General features: G+C 41.2%; 1 protein-coding gene across 2 annotated transcripts in view; it reads left to right on the forward strand.

Annotated features, from left to right (window-relative positions):
* Positions 1 to 916: 916 nt before the first annotated feature.
* kif19 (kinesin family member 19) overlaps positions 917 to 16,595 on the forward strand; it is a 34,854-nt gene continuing 19,175 nt past the window's right edge. Inside the window, exons 1-2 of one of the 2 annotated variants that reach the window (XM_030401250.1) lie at positions 917 to 1,511; positions 3,671 to 3,751. In XM_030401250.1, coding sequence (XP_030257110.1) covers positions 1,473 to 1,511; positions 3,671 to 3,751 — 120 coding nt within the window. In that variant the 5' untranslated portion in view covers positions 917 to 1,472. The remainder of the gene's footprint in view (positions 1,512 to 3,670; positions 3,752 to 16,595) is intronic. The other variant, XM_030401251.1, reaches the window with a different exon arrangement.

Here is a 16,595-nt window from a genome sequence, read left to right on the forward strand (position 1 = left end):
TGTTGTTTATTGTGTTTTTTTTGTTTGTTTGTTTGTTTGTTTGTTTTCCCCTTTTTTCTTTTTCTTTTCTTTTTCTATTGATTGATCTGTTTTAGTGATTTTGTATTGAGGGGGAGGATCTTATATAAGCCCTTTGGGTTTCTTTTCCTCTCCTGCACAATTATTTGTCTTTGTATTATTAAACAGAATTCTTGTTTTATCATTGTGCATATAAATAAAAAAAAATATTAATAAAATAAAATAAAGGAGTCAATCACGATCCCTTGGAATTGCATGAGGAGGTCAATGACATAATAATCTGATCAGTCATAAATAACTAAATGTTTCTAATATTTTATCACATTATGTTCGTGTTGGGACATGAAAGCGGCCTAAATTGCACTCAAGTTATTTACATGTAGTCTACACATTTGGTCAAAATGAGCTTAACTTTAAACAACTACACAGTTTATTACAATATAACCAACTTTGTCAAAGTACACGAAAACTGGTCATCTTATTTTCCTCTGAGAACAGTAATGGAGAAAATAAATATCTGATTAATATTATACATATTAAAATTCTGACTTCTAACTTATTCCAGCAGATGTCAGCAGAGTCTCACACAAAGGTTTTGTCAGGTGCACCTGACACCAAAATTATTCTTCTTTTACATCCATACATTTAACTTTATCTGGGTTAAAAACAGTGTTAAACATATAGCTAGCCCGCAGCTAATTATTATTTGTGGCAGTTTACATTTGAACCGAACAGATTAAGATCATAAAGAAAACATACAGAGAGTGAAGGAAACATAGACTCAATACAGTTGGTGTTTATCATGTGGTGTCATATATAACATATAATGAGAAAAAGGCAGATGAGTTGAAGTTGTTGGTTAGCATTGTTAGCTTGTAGTTTTGTGTTTTTTACAGTAGCTAGCTTGATAGCGCAACAACAACACCGGTGTGCCGCGTATCTCCAGGGAAACGTGAACACGCGCGCGCGCACATAGAAACCAACGGCTGCCGCAGGGGAGCGGAGCGGAGCGGAGCGGAGGGAGGACAGAGGGCAGGCCGGGAAGTAGAGGCAGCAGGTGGGCTGGCGCTGGTCTTCACCTGCCTGGTCCGTGTGGAGCTCCTCAGTTATCCGTCGTGTTTCTAACCCGCTGAGAGGAAACGGGACGAGCGTCGACTGAACGCCATACTGGACCTCGGCTGAGGTCGTTAAGTGTTTGGCTCTGTAGTAACGTTACAGTAACAGTTAGCAGGTGCCGTTACTCAGAGGAGACAGTAAAAGACCGTTACAGCTCAGCCCGTTAAGCTAGTTAAGCTAGTTAGTTGTTGCTGTTGTTGTAGTGTGTGAGAGAGTCAGAAGGACTGCAGGTGTGTTTTAGCTCAGTGGCATGCAGGTACAGACGGTGAGGAGGATGGTCCCGCAGTGTCCCGTCTATTGTTGACGCTCAGCAGCCATCACTCGGACCGAAAGTGACCATGAAGGACACGGGGGAGTCCAAGGACCACCAACTAACTGTGAGTTCAATCTACACAACTGTCCTCTCTTCATGAAGTCAAAGATGTTCTGTATTAATGTTGTACTGAACGGAGAACAGTTTATAAAGAAAACAGGCTAACGGAACATCAGCAGTTCAACCACCCAGCATCAGTTTGGGATGTTTTAGTGTTTCACTTGATTGTTTATTCTGTGACATATCCCAACTATCCCTGACAGCAACTGCGAATAATTAGATGTTTCTGATTAAAATTGAGTCAGCTGGATTGGAGGAAGAAAAATCTACATTTAAACTACCAACTAACTACTATGTACAAATGGTAAATTTGGGGTAGTGTATATAAAGATATGGCCAGGATGGATATATTTGCACAGAGACTTTGAGTGCACAGCGTATTGACACATCACAGTTAATTGCCTGTAAGTTATAAAATAATATGAATTTGAAAAGTAACTGGTAACTAAATCTATCAAATAACTGTAGGATAGGATGTGTAAAGTAGCTGAAAAGTGAAATATTTACGTAAAATACCTCAAAATTGTACTTGAGAACAGTACAGGCGTAAATTCTACTTAACGTTTATTCTAAGTTTTGATACTAAGATTTGTTTTTTTACTGCAAGTTCCAAATATCCTTAAATATTCCATACAACATGTATAGTTGGTGTTATACTGTATGTGTGATTTGCCAGCCCTCCACTACATGCACTTTGTTCTGCAGCCTATATCTGAATAATTGAAGTGGCTGTTTCAGTTGCCTGGCCTCTCTCTTGTGCAGCATGTTAATACACTTTCTACAGGGTGCTGACAGAGAGAGCACCTTATTATTCCCCTGTGGTGGAACAGTAATACAATATTACTGTGAGTATTATGAATATACAGACAGCCAAAACAAAGCCTCAAACATGTTCTATATTTAACATTATGTTCAACTATGATTGTTGTTCTTATTGATTGCATATACCTGTCAGTATAAGACGCCACTGCTGTGATTGTTACTGTCTGTTTTCTTTCCACCACAAGCTTTTTTAATGATCTTTGAATGTTTTCATAGAAATAAATCATGCAGGGAGTGAAATTATAACAGCACAGTGACTACATCTGAGTGTATTCATGTATTTGTAAAGTGCTACACTATAAATTAGTGGTTTTCTGTCCGCCAGCTAGTGCTCGTAAGGAGAGGTTAATTTGCCCTCTGAAACTACAGGTGTCTGTTTCACATTTGAGATGACAGTCGGTGATTGTGGGAAAATGTCATCGCTCTAAATTCTTACTGTCTGCAGAATGCATTGACATTAATCAGGCTGTGAAGTGATTAACACTGGAATGTGGGGTTGAATAAGTTGGCTGAGCCATTCATCCATCTATTTGTTTGTTAGTTTTGTCAAAAATACAGATTTTTCAATACATTTTGATTATGAATTTGAAACTGTTTTAATAAAAAAAATGTGCAGTATCGATACACCCGCACCAGCTGCGCTTAATTTGCTCACACACACGCACACACACACACACATTGTTTTTATAGGGCCTTAATATAGGTATTCTGCTTTTCACTACAACTCGAATCTACAGTTTTGTGCCATCACTGTTGTGTCAATTTGATTCGGATATCGATGTTTTTGAAGGTATTCTATCACAGTAAGAAATCCCAGAATTGTGACAGAACCTATCCCAGCATGCACTGGGCAGAAAACAGGATTCACCGTAGACTCGCATGAAGTCTGCCAAAGAGCAGAAATTCAAACACGATTTTCAGTTTCCAATTTACCTGACCGGCATGTTTTTGTGCTGAAGAAGTGGAAACTAGAGAGAACAAGCATATAAAATGTATGTGAAATTGCAGCAAGGGACTCTTAAAATGTGAGTGTTTTTTATTGTCTGGTTGAAAGGGGGATACAGCTCTTATCCTGTGCTTGACATTTATAAGATTACTCACACAATGATAATTGTACCTCCGTGAATTTGGGCTACTCTAGAGGGATTCCTTTTTTTCAAATGTCAAAATAAATTATCGTGAATTGAATTACACTCACGCATTCTTTGCAAATAACACCAAATGTATTTTAAAATTAGGAGTGCTCAAGTGTGATGTCAGTGTCTAATTCATTTTCTAACCTGTCATTTCAGTAAATTCAATATCTCTGTGTTGATTAAATTCTCTGTGTTTGTGCCGCAGGTTGCTTTGAGGATCCGACCCCTCAGCGATGCTGAGCAGGAGGAGGCGGCTACCATCGTGGCCCACAGGGTGGACGAGCAGGTGAGATGGCCACCCTTTACCCTAATGCTGTTTGTGTGTGTGTCAGCAGCCTGTTTACCTCTGTGGACATACAGTATGCATGCACGTGAGTGAGTGATTGATTGATGGGGTCAGTGTGTGTGCTGCTGTGGGAGAGGGCTGCTGTCTCCGTTTCAGAACCCTCTTCCTGCACAGATAAGGTATCTGCAGGGAACTTGGTAGAGCCAGCAGCTCTAGTTAAAAACTAACTCGTTTGTAAAGCTCAAATGTCACATTTCCTTTCTAAATGAATGCTGGATGAGTCAGACCTGAAGCAAAGAGAGTGATGACCTTCTAAAGACTAATGGAAGGGCTCGATTTTTTTCATAGGCAGACGGCTGAAAGCTTCTCCATAGTGAATGCCTCGGGTTTAATTGGACATCAACAATTGCAGAGCTGTCTACAGTTTTGACATGTGTGGCTCAGGTAGTTTAATTATTGGTGGTAATTATTTCTGTTATGTATTCATTATCAGTTGTAATGTTGTCAGTCCATCGTTTTGATAGAGTTCTCTGTTAATTAAGCAATTCACTAAATTAACAGAGCAGGATACTCTTTTTTTTTCCTAGGTAATTTTGAGCATTTTTGCCTTCGACACTTCAGTGGGTAGTTTGTAGAAAAGAGAATGGATGGGGATTTGGGTTTTTTTTTCTGGTCAGTTTTAAGGAAAACTGTCATAGTATAGTAACACACCACCATAGCATAAAAGCAAAACCTCGACTTTCCGTTACAGCTTAAATGATGAGTCCGTCAATACAAAATGAACCAGCAATTTCTTTGATAATTGATTTATAAAGCTATCTTTTGGTTTATCTTTGGGTTTCTTTTCCTGTCCAATTTGAAATGGCCTCTGATTTATTTGGCAAGTAAAACGACTTTGAATTGAGCCATTATGCTAATTGTGCTCTCTACTAGAGTAAACCAAGACAAGATTGTTTCTGAATGAACATAATTTACATTGGCTTTGATGGCCATGGTCATGCACATTAGCAGAGAGCTAGTCTTAGTCAAGTCAAATTTATTCATAAAGCACATTGAAACACACTCACAAAGTGCTGTACAAAAGAAAGTAGGTTTATGACACATATTGCTCCAGAGACCTAGATTTTCTGATTAATTCATCCTAGCAATAAAAGAAAACCTAAATTTAATCTGCTGTCAAACAAAAGAGGTATTTTTGCCCTCAGACGATCCTGCCCTTCCGGCACAGCCACTGTGTGCGCTATGTTATAATTTTGTCATACGTGGAGCCTGTGTCCACCAGCAGCCTTAGCTTTTGAACCGGTCCCTCTTGGAGACCATTTAGCAGTACCAACCGGTGAGTGTGTGATGATAATGAACATAGTGCAAATGATAATGAGCACCGTGACTGGGAACATGCTGAGGCACCTCCTTGCTCAGTGTAGGCTCATTCAGGCAGCAGTGGGCATAGTGGTGGTCGGCATCTTTTCTTAACTAACCAAGACGAAACCAGGAACATGACAGCATAGCAACAACTGACATGACTCACTCTTGACCAGTGCTGGAGGGAAATATTCATGCATGGATGTGAGTGCTTGTTATGCTGCTGGAGAACACTCCTAGAAACAGATAATCCATGGCACTGAGACTTGTTTGTTCGTCTTCTAAGAAGTAATTTAATTACACCATGTCTTGAGGACAACATCAGCACTTCTACCTGCCATGACATCATTAAAATAGGCTTGTGCACAGGGGATTAGAGCATAGCAGGAGGCAGGCTGATATGGTGCTGACACAGCCACCATAGTGAGGCTTTGTTATCATCTCCAGCAACCAAACCTCAGCAAGAAAATATTGGATAGCACAGGCCATTCTGTATTATGTCTATCGAGAGAATCTAACACTGACAGATTTGAAGTATGGGGTCATATCAGGTACATCAGGGCACATTCACCTCAAAGGATTAGCAGAGCTTACTGTACAATACATTTACTTGTTATTGATGCAAAGGGATTGTGAGAGTCTGCTGTTTACCTGTGAGTCAAGCTTACGTGGGCTGTCCTGACATGGTTCGATTGGATATAGTAGGGTAGGTCACAACAACACAGGGATGTTGTGAGATTATAGGCGACAGGATGACTGACTGTGTTCATGTATCTATCACACCTGCCTTAGCCAGCACACAAGTCACACACAAATATATGCAGAGGTGCACTGCATAACAAACAACTTAAATCCCTTCCACACGCTATCTTTCTACAAATACACGAGTTGGTGTACAGATGACATTGTTATCAAGGCAGACAGACAGGCGATGACCATATGGCCAAGAGGTAGTACTCAGACAAGATTAGCAGGGCGCTGGTGGCTGACTCGGCCGACTGGGTGGGAGTACCCAGATCTAGCTTTCCTGGCAGAAAGCAGACAACTCGAGGCTGAACTAAGCCTGCGGAGATGAGCTCATTGGACAGGTTTTAGCTCAGGTTAAGCCTTCTGCCACCTGCTCTCTCTCTTTCTGTCTCTGTGGCTTTACTCTTCCCCCACTCGCAGCCTCGGGAGATTCAGCCGCTGCCTTTCACAGACCACCTGTTGCCTGTTACGCTCAATGGGCTTTCCTTGTCCTTGAGTAAGTAGTACACTGGTCAGAGTTGTAGTGAGGTGGATTTATGAATGAGATATGAAATGGCTCAGGTTGGGCAAGTTGTATTCAGTCAAGGTCATAATATTAAGACATTACAGCGTAGAAAATTGTCTTTTATCCCAAACTCTGTACAAAACACAAGAAGGCTATGCTGTATCTGGGCAGTAAAAAACATATACATTAGAAAAAGGCAATCATGAAAGTTATGAAATTTTAGTCGTCAAATATCGATCTGCATTGCCTCCACTGCTACAACAGCTTAACTTGCATTTACTATTACTCATTCTGTTTATGTGACTGAACCCAATATACACTACTAAAAATAGGATTTAACTTAAAAATCGAAATATCACAGAGCTTGGGAAAATTAGTACAGTGTCACATCTCGTCCGTCAATGTTTGGCCATGAAGAAGTTGTTGTTGTTGTTTGTGTTTGGGTTCCCAGCTGACCTAGACGGCCTTTAGTTGGACATCGGAGTGAAAGACAGAGGGGGGTGGTATCATCCATCCTTAAGAGCCTGAAAGGAACGCTATGTTTATCCCCCAAAGGATAAAGATGGTCCTTACACCTCGTGAATGAGACACCTGAGAAGTTTTATCTCACTACCAGTACTTACAAAGGATTGATTTGCCTTGGCAGCTATACATACACGTGTTGGGCATACATCAGACAGGATAACGGATGAAAATAAGCCATTAGAAGCTAGTTTACAGTGTTTACACCCCGCAGGATGTGTCCTTGCCCTCAGACTTGTTCGGCATGTCTTTGCCAGGGCTGGCCTGTCAGTAGCACACAGCGGGGTGTGCTTTATAGTGAGGCCTCGTCTCCATGGAGACACCTAGACAAGGTCAGGGCCATTGTTTGTTTTGCTTTTTCATTCCTGGTCCTCAGTGGTACAGTCCTCCATATGGGAGGATAAGGAACACGGGCAGCAGGGGTAGAAGGACCCTTTCTGGTTGTTTTTTCTCAGCAGATGAATTGGCTATTATAAATACATTCTTTAAATGGAACATTTGCTCAGCTCAGTTTTTGGCAGCCTTGTCCATTCAATTTTCAAGTGGTCTGCAAGTGTAGTCGCAATTCATTTAAGACTTTCCTAGCACATATTCTTCCATGTGCTTACCTGAAAAAATGAAACTCTCAGCCAGGTGGTTCATTTTGATCCCTGAGAGTGAGGATGTCAGCCAGCGGACAAACAAAAAAAGGACCATTCTGCCTCTCTGTTCCTGTGTGAAGGTCAAGTCCTTTTAAACAATAAACAGCATTCAGCCTGGTCCAAGTGCAAGTCTACTTGATTACAGAATACCATGGACTGGCAAATGTTCTGCCTTTGTGGAGTACAAAGCACCTCACCTTGAGTGCTCAGTGTAGAGTTTCCTCCACCATCTCTCCACGGGGCTGCCAGTGAAAGCAGATTGAAATTCCCCTTCAAGGCTGCACTGTAGTTTGCCTGATACTCATAAAAACAGCTCGATTTTAAAATCAAACTACTGTGAATTAGAAAGGCATTGCACTCCTAAGAAAATAAAAGTTGAGATATTTAAACTGCCACTAATACAGAACAATTAAGTGAATTTGTTCAGGTAGCTAGATCAAGAATGCACCTATTGCAAACACAGCTAATTTCAGGGCTTACTGCTGTCCTGAGAATGAAGCAGAGTGAGTTACATCAGAAATGCCAAATATTTGAATTGATATGACCAAGTTCCATTGGTGAATTAGAAACCTGATGTTTCCTCTCACCATCGTCCATTGGCTTAATAGCCTAGTCAAATGTCTGCAGGGAAAAGCTGGAGAAAAAGGCACACTTTGTCCATGTAGTGTCTTTTTTACGAGGCAGATTGTTTGAATAGCTTCAGTCTGACAAGAGAGGGAAAGGAACTACAAATAGCTATGTTGTTCTTAGCTGTGAAGATTTACCCTCCACTCACACACACAGAGCCTAGAAAGAGAACTGAATCTGAAACAGTATTAGTTGAACTAGAAGCACATAAGGGTTTATTTTTGGTGACACACTGAAGGTAGTCCTACCTACAAAACTAGGTTAATATGTCAACACAAATAGCCTGTCCGACCCAGGAAGTGGATTATCTTCACTTTCCTCATTTTCTCTGACTCGTCTTGGCTTCCATGTGACACTCTCTCCTGTTCCCCTGATCCAGATTCTCTTGAGTCTCTTTTACAGCGAGGGCTGTTGTGGGTGGGTCAGTGCATTTTAGTGTGAGTTGTACGTGATCCCTCTTGATGTTCTCCCTGCTCCTCCACTCCAAATCTCTGTGAGAGTGCAGGGCAGCTCACAACAAGCAGCTCCTGAAGGAGACTACATGTTGGAGTGGCCCTGCTGTTGGTTCCCCTGAACCACTTTCAGTACTCAAGTAAACACACTCAGGCCTCATTCAGACCAAATCAGGCGATGCTGCGAAAATACCAGTCCTCCCGTGTATTTTAGTGAGGGTAGTGTGTTTAGGCTGCAGACCACAGGGGCTGCCAAAAAAAAAACTGCACCTGTCTGCAGTGAAAAAGTTGAAACAGAATCAACTTGTGAGAAACCCAACCTGAAATCACGTTGCATTAATTGCACCGAAGACTATTAATATGGCAAGTAGGGCCATCATATTACTTTCAATCACTTGTGATTGTGATTATTTTGGCAGATATTGTGTTTGCAATATGATTCACAATTATGAGGAATGCTTGTTTTGCACCAAATTTTCAAATTTTCTCTGAAAACACTTTTAAAATTCTGAAGAGTTGTCAGAATAAACATGTTTTCTAACATGCGCAGAACACGATTTGTAAGCCAGGGCCTTTCTGCACCACTGTACCTTATAACACTGTTTTGTCACACATTTCTCTTAATAAATAAAAACACAGCTTCTTGCAATTTAAATATTGGACATGGACATTTGTACTTTTGATTATATATTGATTTACATGAAATTAAAGGTCATTATTTCACACATAGGGGCCACAGAATGACACTCCCACACAACCACAGTCATGGATAATCGTGGCATCTCCTGATTTGTTCTGAATGAGCCCTTATCACCCAACTAACCCCTCTGTCTGTACAGCAAGGTCCTTTTCCATGAGAGCCAGGAGGCATCTTGGAATCATAACATGTTCATTATGCAGTTCAATTAAAATAACAGAATTATACAATCAAGTAGGGAACATGATGTAGCTGATGTGAATTATTCGCACCATGCTGTGCCCTTGGGCATCCTCTGAGTACGAGTAAGTACTAGAAGGGCTTTTACTGTAACATTGTCAGCTGCTAATGTCGCAGGTTTCGCAAGCGTAACATCATTTTAATTTCAGGAAAGAAGCAAAATAGTGTTAAGAGCACATCCTGTGGTGCTGTGTATGTGCAGTTGGCCATGTATGTCTGTGCTCTGTTCTGTGAAACAGAATCAGGAGTACAATGTTCCCCTGCTCGCTCCGCAGCCACCTAATACCTCTTACACAAGCAGGAAGTACAGGCCAGCCGTAGGGCCACCCATGTACTGTCTTTATCTGGCTCCTGGCCAGAAAGACAGGCAGGGATTGGTCCAATGTAACATTGTTTACTAGGTCACAAGTTGATTCTCACAAAAACTTAGTGCACATCAACAGCCATCAACCTCTCAGGATGTACGTTCAGGAAGACGCTGACAAACTGAAGTAGATGAGAGCTCAAAAACAATTACTGAGAATATGAGGATATAGAGTGTGGCGAACAACAACAGGTAGACAAAAGCAGGTTGGGGGAAATTCAGGACAGTGAGGAGGTGGCACTGAATACAAACAGGATTGCAGCTAGACATTACATAAAAAACACCTCCCATATGTCTTGGGATTTAAGGAACCTAAGGGGATGGGCCTCTAAGGTCTTTCTGTGTCATGTGCCCAGTCATAACAACATGTTTGTCTGGTAAGACTCATCAGCAATGACAGTTAAAGGCTGGACAGGTTTACGCAAAGTGCCTAAGCAGTAGTGTTACCCAACCTGACCTCGTCTACTGTATGGCAGATCAGAAAATGATGTCATCTTTGGAAAGCTGGTATGAGTCATTTAGGAACAACAGTCTATTTTTGTAGTTTGGTTTTGTTACAGATATATGAGGATGAAGATGCCACCAACGGTTTCAAAAAAATCTTTTTTATTTTTGTATTTTTTTTAGATTCAAAGCTTCTGTTTAAGCTTACATGGCAGCTTGATGGAGAGCTGGGCGCCAGATGAATGCTGATACATGTTTCTTGTTGCAGTGGTTATATAAATGTAATCATGAAGCTGTTACGTTGCTGCGAGACCATCCCATTAATACAGGTGTGCCTCTCTTTGTGTGTGGCAAAGAGTTTCATGAACACAGTCAAGGGCTGTCCTCCAAAGGTTCACACCTCTCAACAATATCTGTGTACTGAATTATATAAGCACGCTCAAAAATGAAGTAGATTACTAACAGCTCTAAAGGTCTTTTAAACACGAGATACTCAAAACCCACTTTGTCTGTTTTTCATCCATTACAACAGTTGAGTCTTTGGTGTAATGAGCTTTCCAGTCTTATGGGGCGACTAGCATCCCTGGCTGTTCTTTAATCTGTTTCTTTTCACTCAACATCTTTTATCTTAAAAAAAAAAATCAATACAGTGTATTTTTAAAACTGTGGAAGGAAGGAAAAAAGACTGAAGAAACACATAATGGTTCATTTTGTGTGTCTCTGTAATGTCTGATGGAGGCAAAATGGATTAAAGTGCTTGAAAATAGCATGCTGTTTTTCACCATTCTGCTATTTTTGATGTCATTACATGTGGACATTAGCGAGAAGTCAGCTTGACACTGGACTAAGTGGGTCCTCACAGCTTACTGCTGTCTCCGCTGAAAAGTTTCTCCAAAGGGCTTTATTTAGCCTTTGAGCTATTATATTATATATATATTTATAGCATATAGAAAATAATGAATCAAGTGAATGTTTAATCATTAAGACAAGTAAACAGGAGATTCTGGGTTAATACTAGAGATGCAGCGATCGATCGGCAACCGATCACAATCGGCCGATAATGCTCCTATCGGTTTTGATCGGAGTTCTCAAAATAGATCAAATCAGGCCGATCAGATGAAGTTTCAATATAGAGACAGTGCATTCACTGCATGCAGGATGGAAATTTCACGGCACTTTGGCCTTGATGCAGCCACAGTGGCCCGGTCAGCGTAGCGAGCTTGCCTTTAATTACAGCCACCTGAGTACACAGTAGTCACTCACAGTAACTTAAGTGAGTCCGCGGTTCACGCAGGTGGAGTCTCATCATCACGATGATCTCACGTGAAAGCCTCTCAAACAGCAGCAGCGTCTCAAAACTTACAGCACAGCGAGCGAGCGCAGCCGGTTTTGACATGATACATAACTGACTTATGTGGTAGGATTTAGTCCGGTAAAGTTGGAAATATATTCACAGATTCGAACTTCCCAGATCAATAACTCATATAAGTGAAACCTTGTTAAAACACAAGCGACGGAACTTTCCTACCGTAGTGAGGAAGACAACGAGCTACGACCGTATGTTAATCAAAACGAGCGTCTGGACATTAACTCTGGTCTGTATGATCAGCCGTCTGTGAGACGAGGGCGCAGGGACCGTCTACAAAGTGCAACACCGAAAAGAGAAACTACAAGTCTCCTGCTGGTTATTCTACAATTTATTGTTTGGAAAAAATGTGCTTTGCCATAATTTTGGGGAATTTCTATTGGGAGAAATATTCAATAACACTAATATTCAGTGTGGTGTCACAAAAACCACCTCACCCTAACCCTACTTAACAAAAACTACTTTCTAATGTAACTTTAACTTGATTTGGGTATTAAAAAATGTTTTAATACATAATCCATGTCTTATTATAAATTAGGATGTTATGGTATCAGTCTGAAAGGTAAATCAACACATTTTACTCAGTGGCCTTTGTGCCCTGTCATGTGGCCTTGGTGCCCCTGAAAAAAAAAGTGAAGGCCGAATGGACTTGCCCCTAAAATGACAAATTTCCCACCCTGACTGCATTCCCACTAGTAAGCTACAGTTACTCTATGTAAGCTGAGTCCAAGTTGTCTCTAAGAGTCTCTAGAGTGTGAAATATTGCACATTGCCTCAGCCTGCAATAAAACGGTGGTCAATTCATGATACTTTCTCATCTCCTAATTTTTATACTTAATAATACAATGTCAATGTTGTGTAAGAAGAATCATTAATTAAATATAGTTACACAAGACAACAATATAGAAGAATTTATGGATTTGACGCTGTGATCGGTGATCGGCAATATCGGGATTGGCCGATACCGCTTTCGGTGATCGGTCCCAAAAATCCTGATCGGTGCATCTCTAGTTAATACATTTACATACATACATACATCAACAAGTACTGGTTTGGCACTGGTCAGTCTTTTCTCTGTCATACTTGGTCAGAAATATTCATCTGAATATTCACCAGTTAGCTTTTATTGTAGCCTAAATCTTAACTGTCTATTTTTTCTGTTCCTGAACAACACAGCATATATGCAACTGTCCTCATTCAGCAATTTGTGTGAATCTTGCAGCCTCTTTGCTTCCAAACTCCTGAATTTATTTGTTTTTAAAAAGCCCAAGGAAGAGATCTATCAATGCATTACTAGTCAGCAAAAGGAAACATATTTCTCATTTGCTGAAATGCAAAAACAATTTTCACCATTTCTTTTCTGTCAGTCGCATAGCAACAGCATTCTCACTACTAAAACCACCTGAACGTCAAAAATAATGACTTTCACGTTGAAATCAAATCCTGAGCATGCTTCACTTGAATCTAGCAATTATCACAGCTCGGATGTTTCTGCGGACTCGCGCAGCTGCTCTGCTGAAACTGATGAGCCTTCATGGATGTACGGGGAGATTTACTAGAAGGAGATTCATCAACATAGTGTGGTCTTTAACGCCATAATGTCTTATCTGATGATTTACATTTTCCGGAGAGAAATGTTACTCGTCATGCTTGTTTTTGTCGCAGGCAAACAGAAATATTTTGACCAAAGACACAGTTGAGCCTCAGCACAGGCAGGCTTCCAGTTCAGTTTCTGATCACTTGGTTCTAATCCTGAGATCTCCTCTTCTGACCTCGTTCTTTTTTGCCAAAAGCACAGCTGTACGTCTTCTTCTGTACTCTTAAGTTGTTCCTCTGGCACTCAGATATTCAGCCCATGGCTAGATTTTGACCCACAAAGCCTACAGGCTGTAACTTGAACCTTTGTCAGGTGTGTATGTGTGCATGTCTGTGTGTTGTTGTCTTGGTAATTGGTGAGTGTCCCAGTTTGTGTGCTATTGCCGAACTCTGGCCTCTGTCCTTAAGTTTACCTCTGAACCTTCAATAGCCAGCAGCCTGAGCCAGTCTCTGGCATCCACCTGCAGAGCTCTCCTGCCAGTGTACCCTTGGATGCTTGTTGTTTGCGATGGTACCAAGTGGATAACTTTGCTCGTAATCTGCCTAATTAACCTCGGTCAAGGAGGTTGTGCCTGCCACTGCTTCTGTCTTACGTTAGTTTGCAGGAAATCTTAAAACTTGTTATTTGTGATATAAGCAAAACAGAAAAGGTGATTGGATTTAGTCTGGATCCAGTAAATTCTGTAATGTGTTTGACTTATCTGAGATAAGAACATATGACATATTGAGGAATCTTAATGTCTTTTATCATTTCATGTTGATGAATAGAGCACGCTGCACCCTCTATATCTTCACACTTCATTGAGAGCTGGGAGTTCAATTAATTGCTTTCATGGCTGACAAATTGCTGTATTGTTCCTCTTATCCTTTGTAACCATCTGTGCCTGTGCCATCCAATAATACATCTGAGCTGCATGCCCTCCAAGCCGAAATGACAAGGGTAATGAGCAAGGAGAGAGGGGAGGAGAAGGAGATAAAATTGACAGGCGGTATAAAGAGAAGACAGACAGAAAGAAAGAAAGAACAAAGAAAGTAAAGTGATTTCTCATCCAGTCCTTGATCTTTTAAGACCACTTGTTGCGTTGCATAAGAGGCAGGGAATCCTATTGCGAGGACCCGTGTGAGTGTGTGCATGTGTGTGTGTGTGTGTGCGCTGGTGCACATGCGAGTGTCTGAGTCGGAATTACAGCGACACTCACCTGACTGTACTGATCTGGAATTGGTTTGCCACCACAGCCAGACATCTTGCGTAACGTCAAATGAAGAGCAGACTTTGCTATCAAGCACCCTGTATCAGGTACACCGTGATCCAACACACGCCTCTGATCATGGAGAGCCCCTGAAACGGGATATACAGTAGCATTGTTGGGGTGCAGAGAGGGCAGCTCTGAGGTTTTCTATCAGATAACCAGCTTCAATTGTGCCCGTTAGACTTTCCAAAGCTTCGGTTGCGTTTCTGAAAGAGCAGCTTGAAAGGTTGCCCCGTAAAGGTCACCGCTTAGACCTGATTGCTTTCTTTCTGTGATCTTGATCCTTTGTTCTTTGCCGTATTACTAACGTAGCACACAGATGTCGGTGTTAAACGACTCTACGTTATGTCATCGTGAAACCTAAAGAGGTGAAATGTATGCAGAGAGGGCCCAGCTGTCGACACACATGCACACACTCCCTGCTTCTATACTTGTGTATTCTTTAGCCCCTAACCCCAACCTCAGCCATCACCACTAAATGCCTGACCCTAAATCTAACCTCGTTTTCACCTAACCTTTAAAACCTCCAAGCAGACCTTTGACGTTGTGAGGGCCGACCAGAATGTTACAAAAAATGTCTGCGCTCAGTACACACACACGCACACAGTGTGTTTGAGATAAGTCATAGTTTTGTAGATTTATAATCCTGAACAAAAGTTTTAGACAGATTTAAACTTTGACCTGATGATTGCAATAGAGGAAAGGTAATCCACCACAAAGGTTATTACAGCTCATACTGAGGGGAACTAATGTGTTTGCTGAATTGAATGGCAATCCTGCCATTAGCTGTTGGGACATTTCACTCAGTGACAACCTTATATTGGTGCTGTAGGAAAAGTCAGAGAATCACCAGACTCCAGGATTTATCCTCTGGTGACAATGAATGTCGCCAAATTTGATATAGATCTATTGTGAGCCAGTCTCCAGAGAATCAAGTGATACATTTGGAATAGCATTGTAGTTTAGCAGTTGAAACATGCTTTACTAGCAACAAGAAATGACGCATGGAGATGACAGTTAAATAAAAATGGCTCTGGGGACAAACAACATACGTAGCTGGACATGCACTTTAGATACAACCCTACAGATAAAAGCCCTTCACTTAATCTCTCCAATACATACACGGTCAACCCCTATGAGCTGGATAAATAAAGCTGCAACCTCATGACCTTTGAAACCAGAAACAATAAAGACGGGACACAAATGTAAGCAATAAAGCATGACACCAGTGTGTATGGGTGCTGTGACGTGTTCCGGCCCTATCGCTCTGATTCAGACCCCGTCTCCACCTGATGTCTTCACCTCTCTCTCTTCTCTGTTCGGCTTTCTTCTGTTTTACTAGTCTTCATTTGTAGCTGCATATTCTCTATAGTTACTTTTCATCTTCTTATTAGTTATACTTAAAATGTTAAACTAGATTTTTCTTAACCTTCTCTCCAGTCTCAGCTGTTGCTGGTAGCAATGAGAGCTGACGGAGGCCTTTTTAGGGAAAACACTTAATTTTACTTCTAGTTTTGTTTCATGCTTTAAGTGTTATTACACGGTCAGTGGCAGCCGTTGAACCTTATTGTGAGTGAGATTTCCAATTTCTCTTTTGTCATTATATTAGTGATCCGAGACACCATTTAGTTGTAATGAAACCAGTGTCCATAAAAGCGGCTGATGTCTACACGACTGCTGACTTTTGTTAGCCGTCTTGGCAGCATTTGCCACTTGGCATACAATAGTGGAGCGAGTCAGGGAGAACCAACCAGGGCAGGCTGACTTTTGAAACAGTACCACATCCAGGCTTTGAATTATGGATCCGCGGTGGGAGCTAGCAGTGCTATAATCAGCAAGATGGCCAACCAAGTCAACCCTGCTGCTTTAACAACCAGAACAGCAGGTCCTGTTGATTAGAAAACCCATCAGCCAAGGAAGGCGCTGGGCAAGGGTGCTTCATCGCACCCCGTTGCTTTTTATGGCAGTTAGATAACTCCATCACACTAATTGGTTTCATGTCGCTGCATAAGCAAGCTGTTGTTTTGACTT

The sequence above is a fragment of the Sparus aurata genome, chromosome 20 (assembly GCF_900880675.1).
Source record: "Sparus aurata chromosome 20, fSpaAur1.1, whole genome shotgun sequence".
Lineage (NCBI taxonomy): Eukaryota > Metazoa > Chordata > Actinopteri > Spariformes > Sparidae > Sparus > Sparus aurata.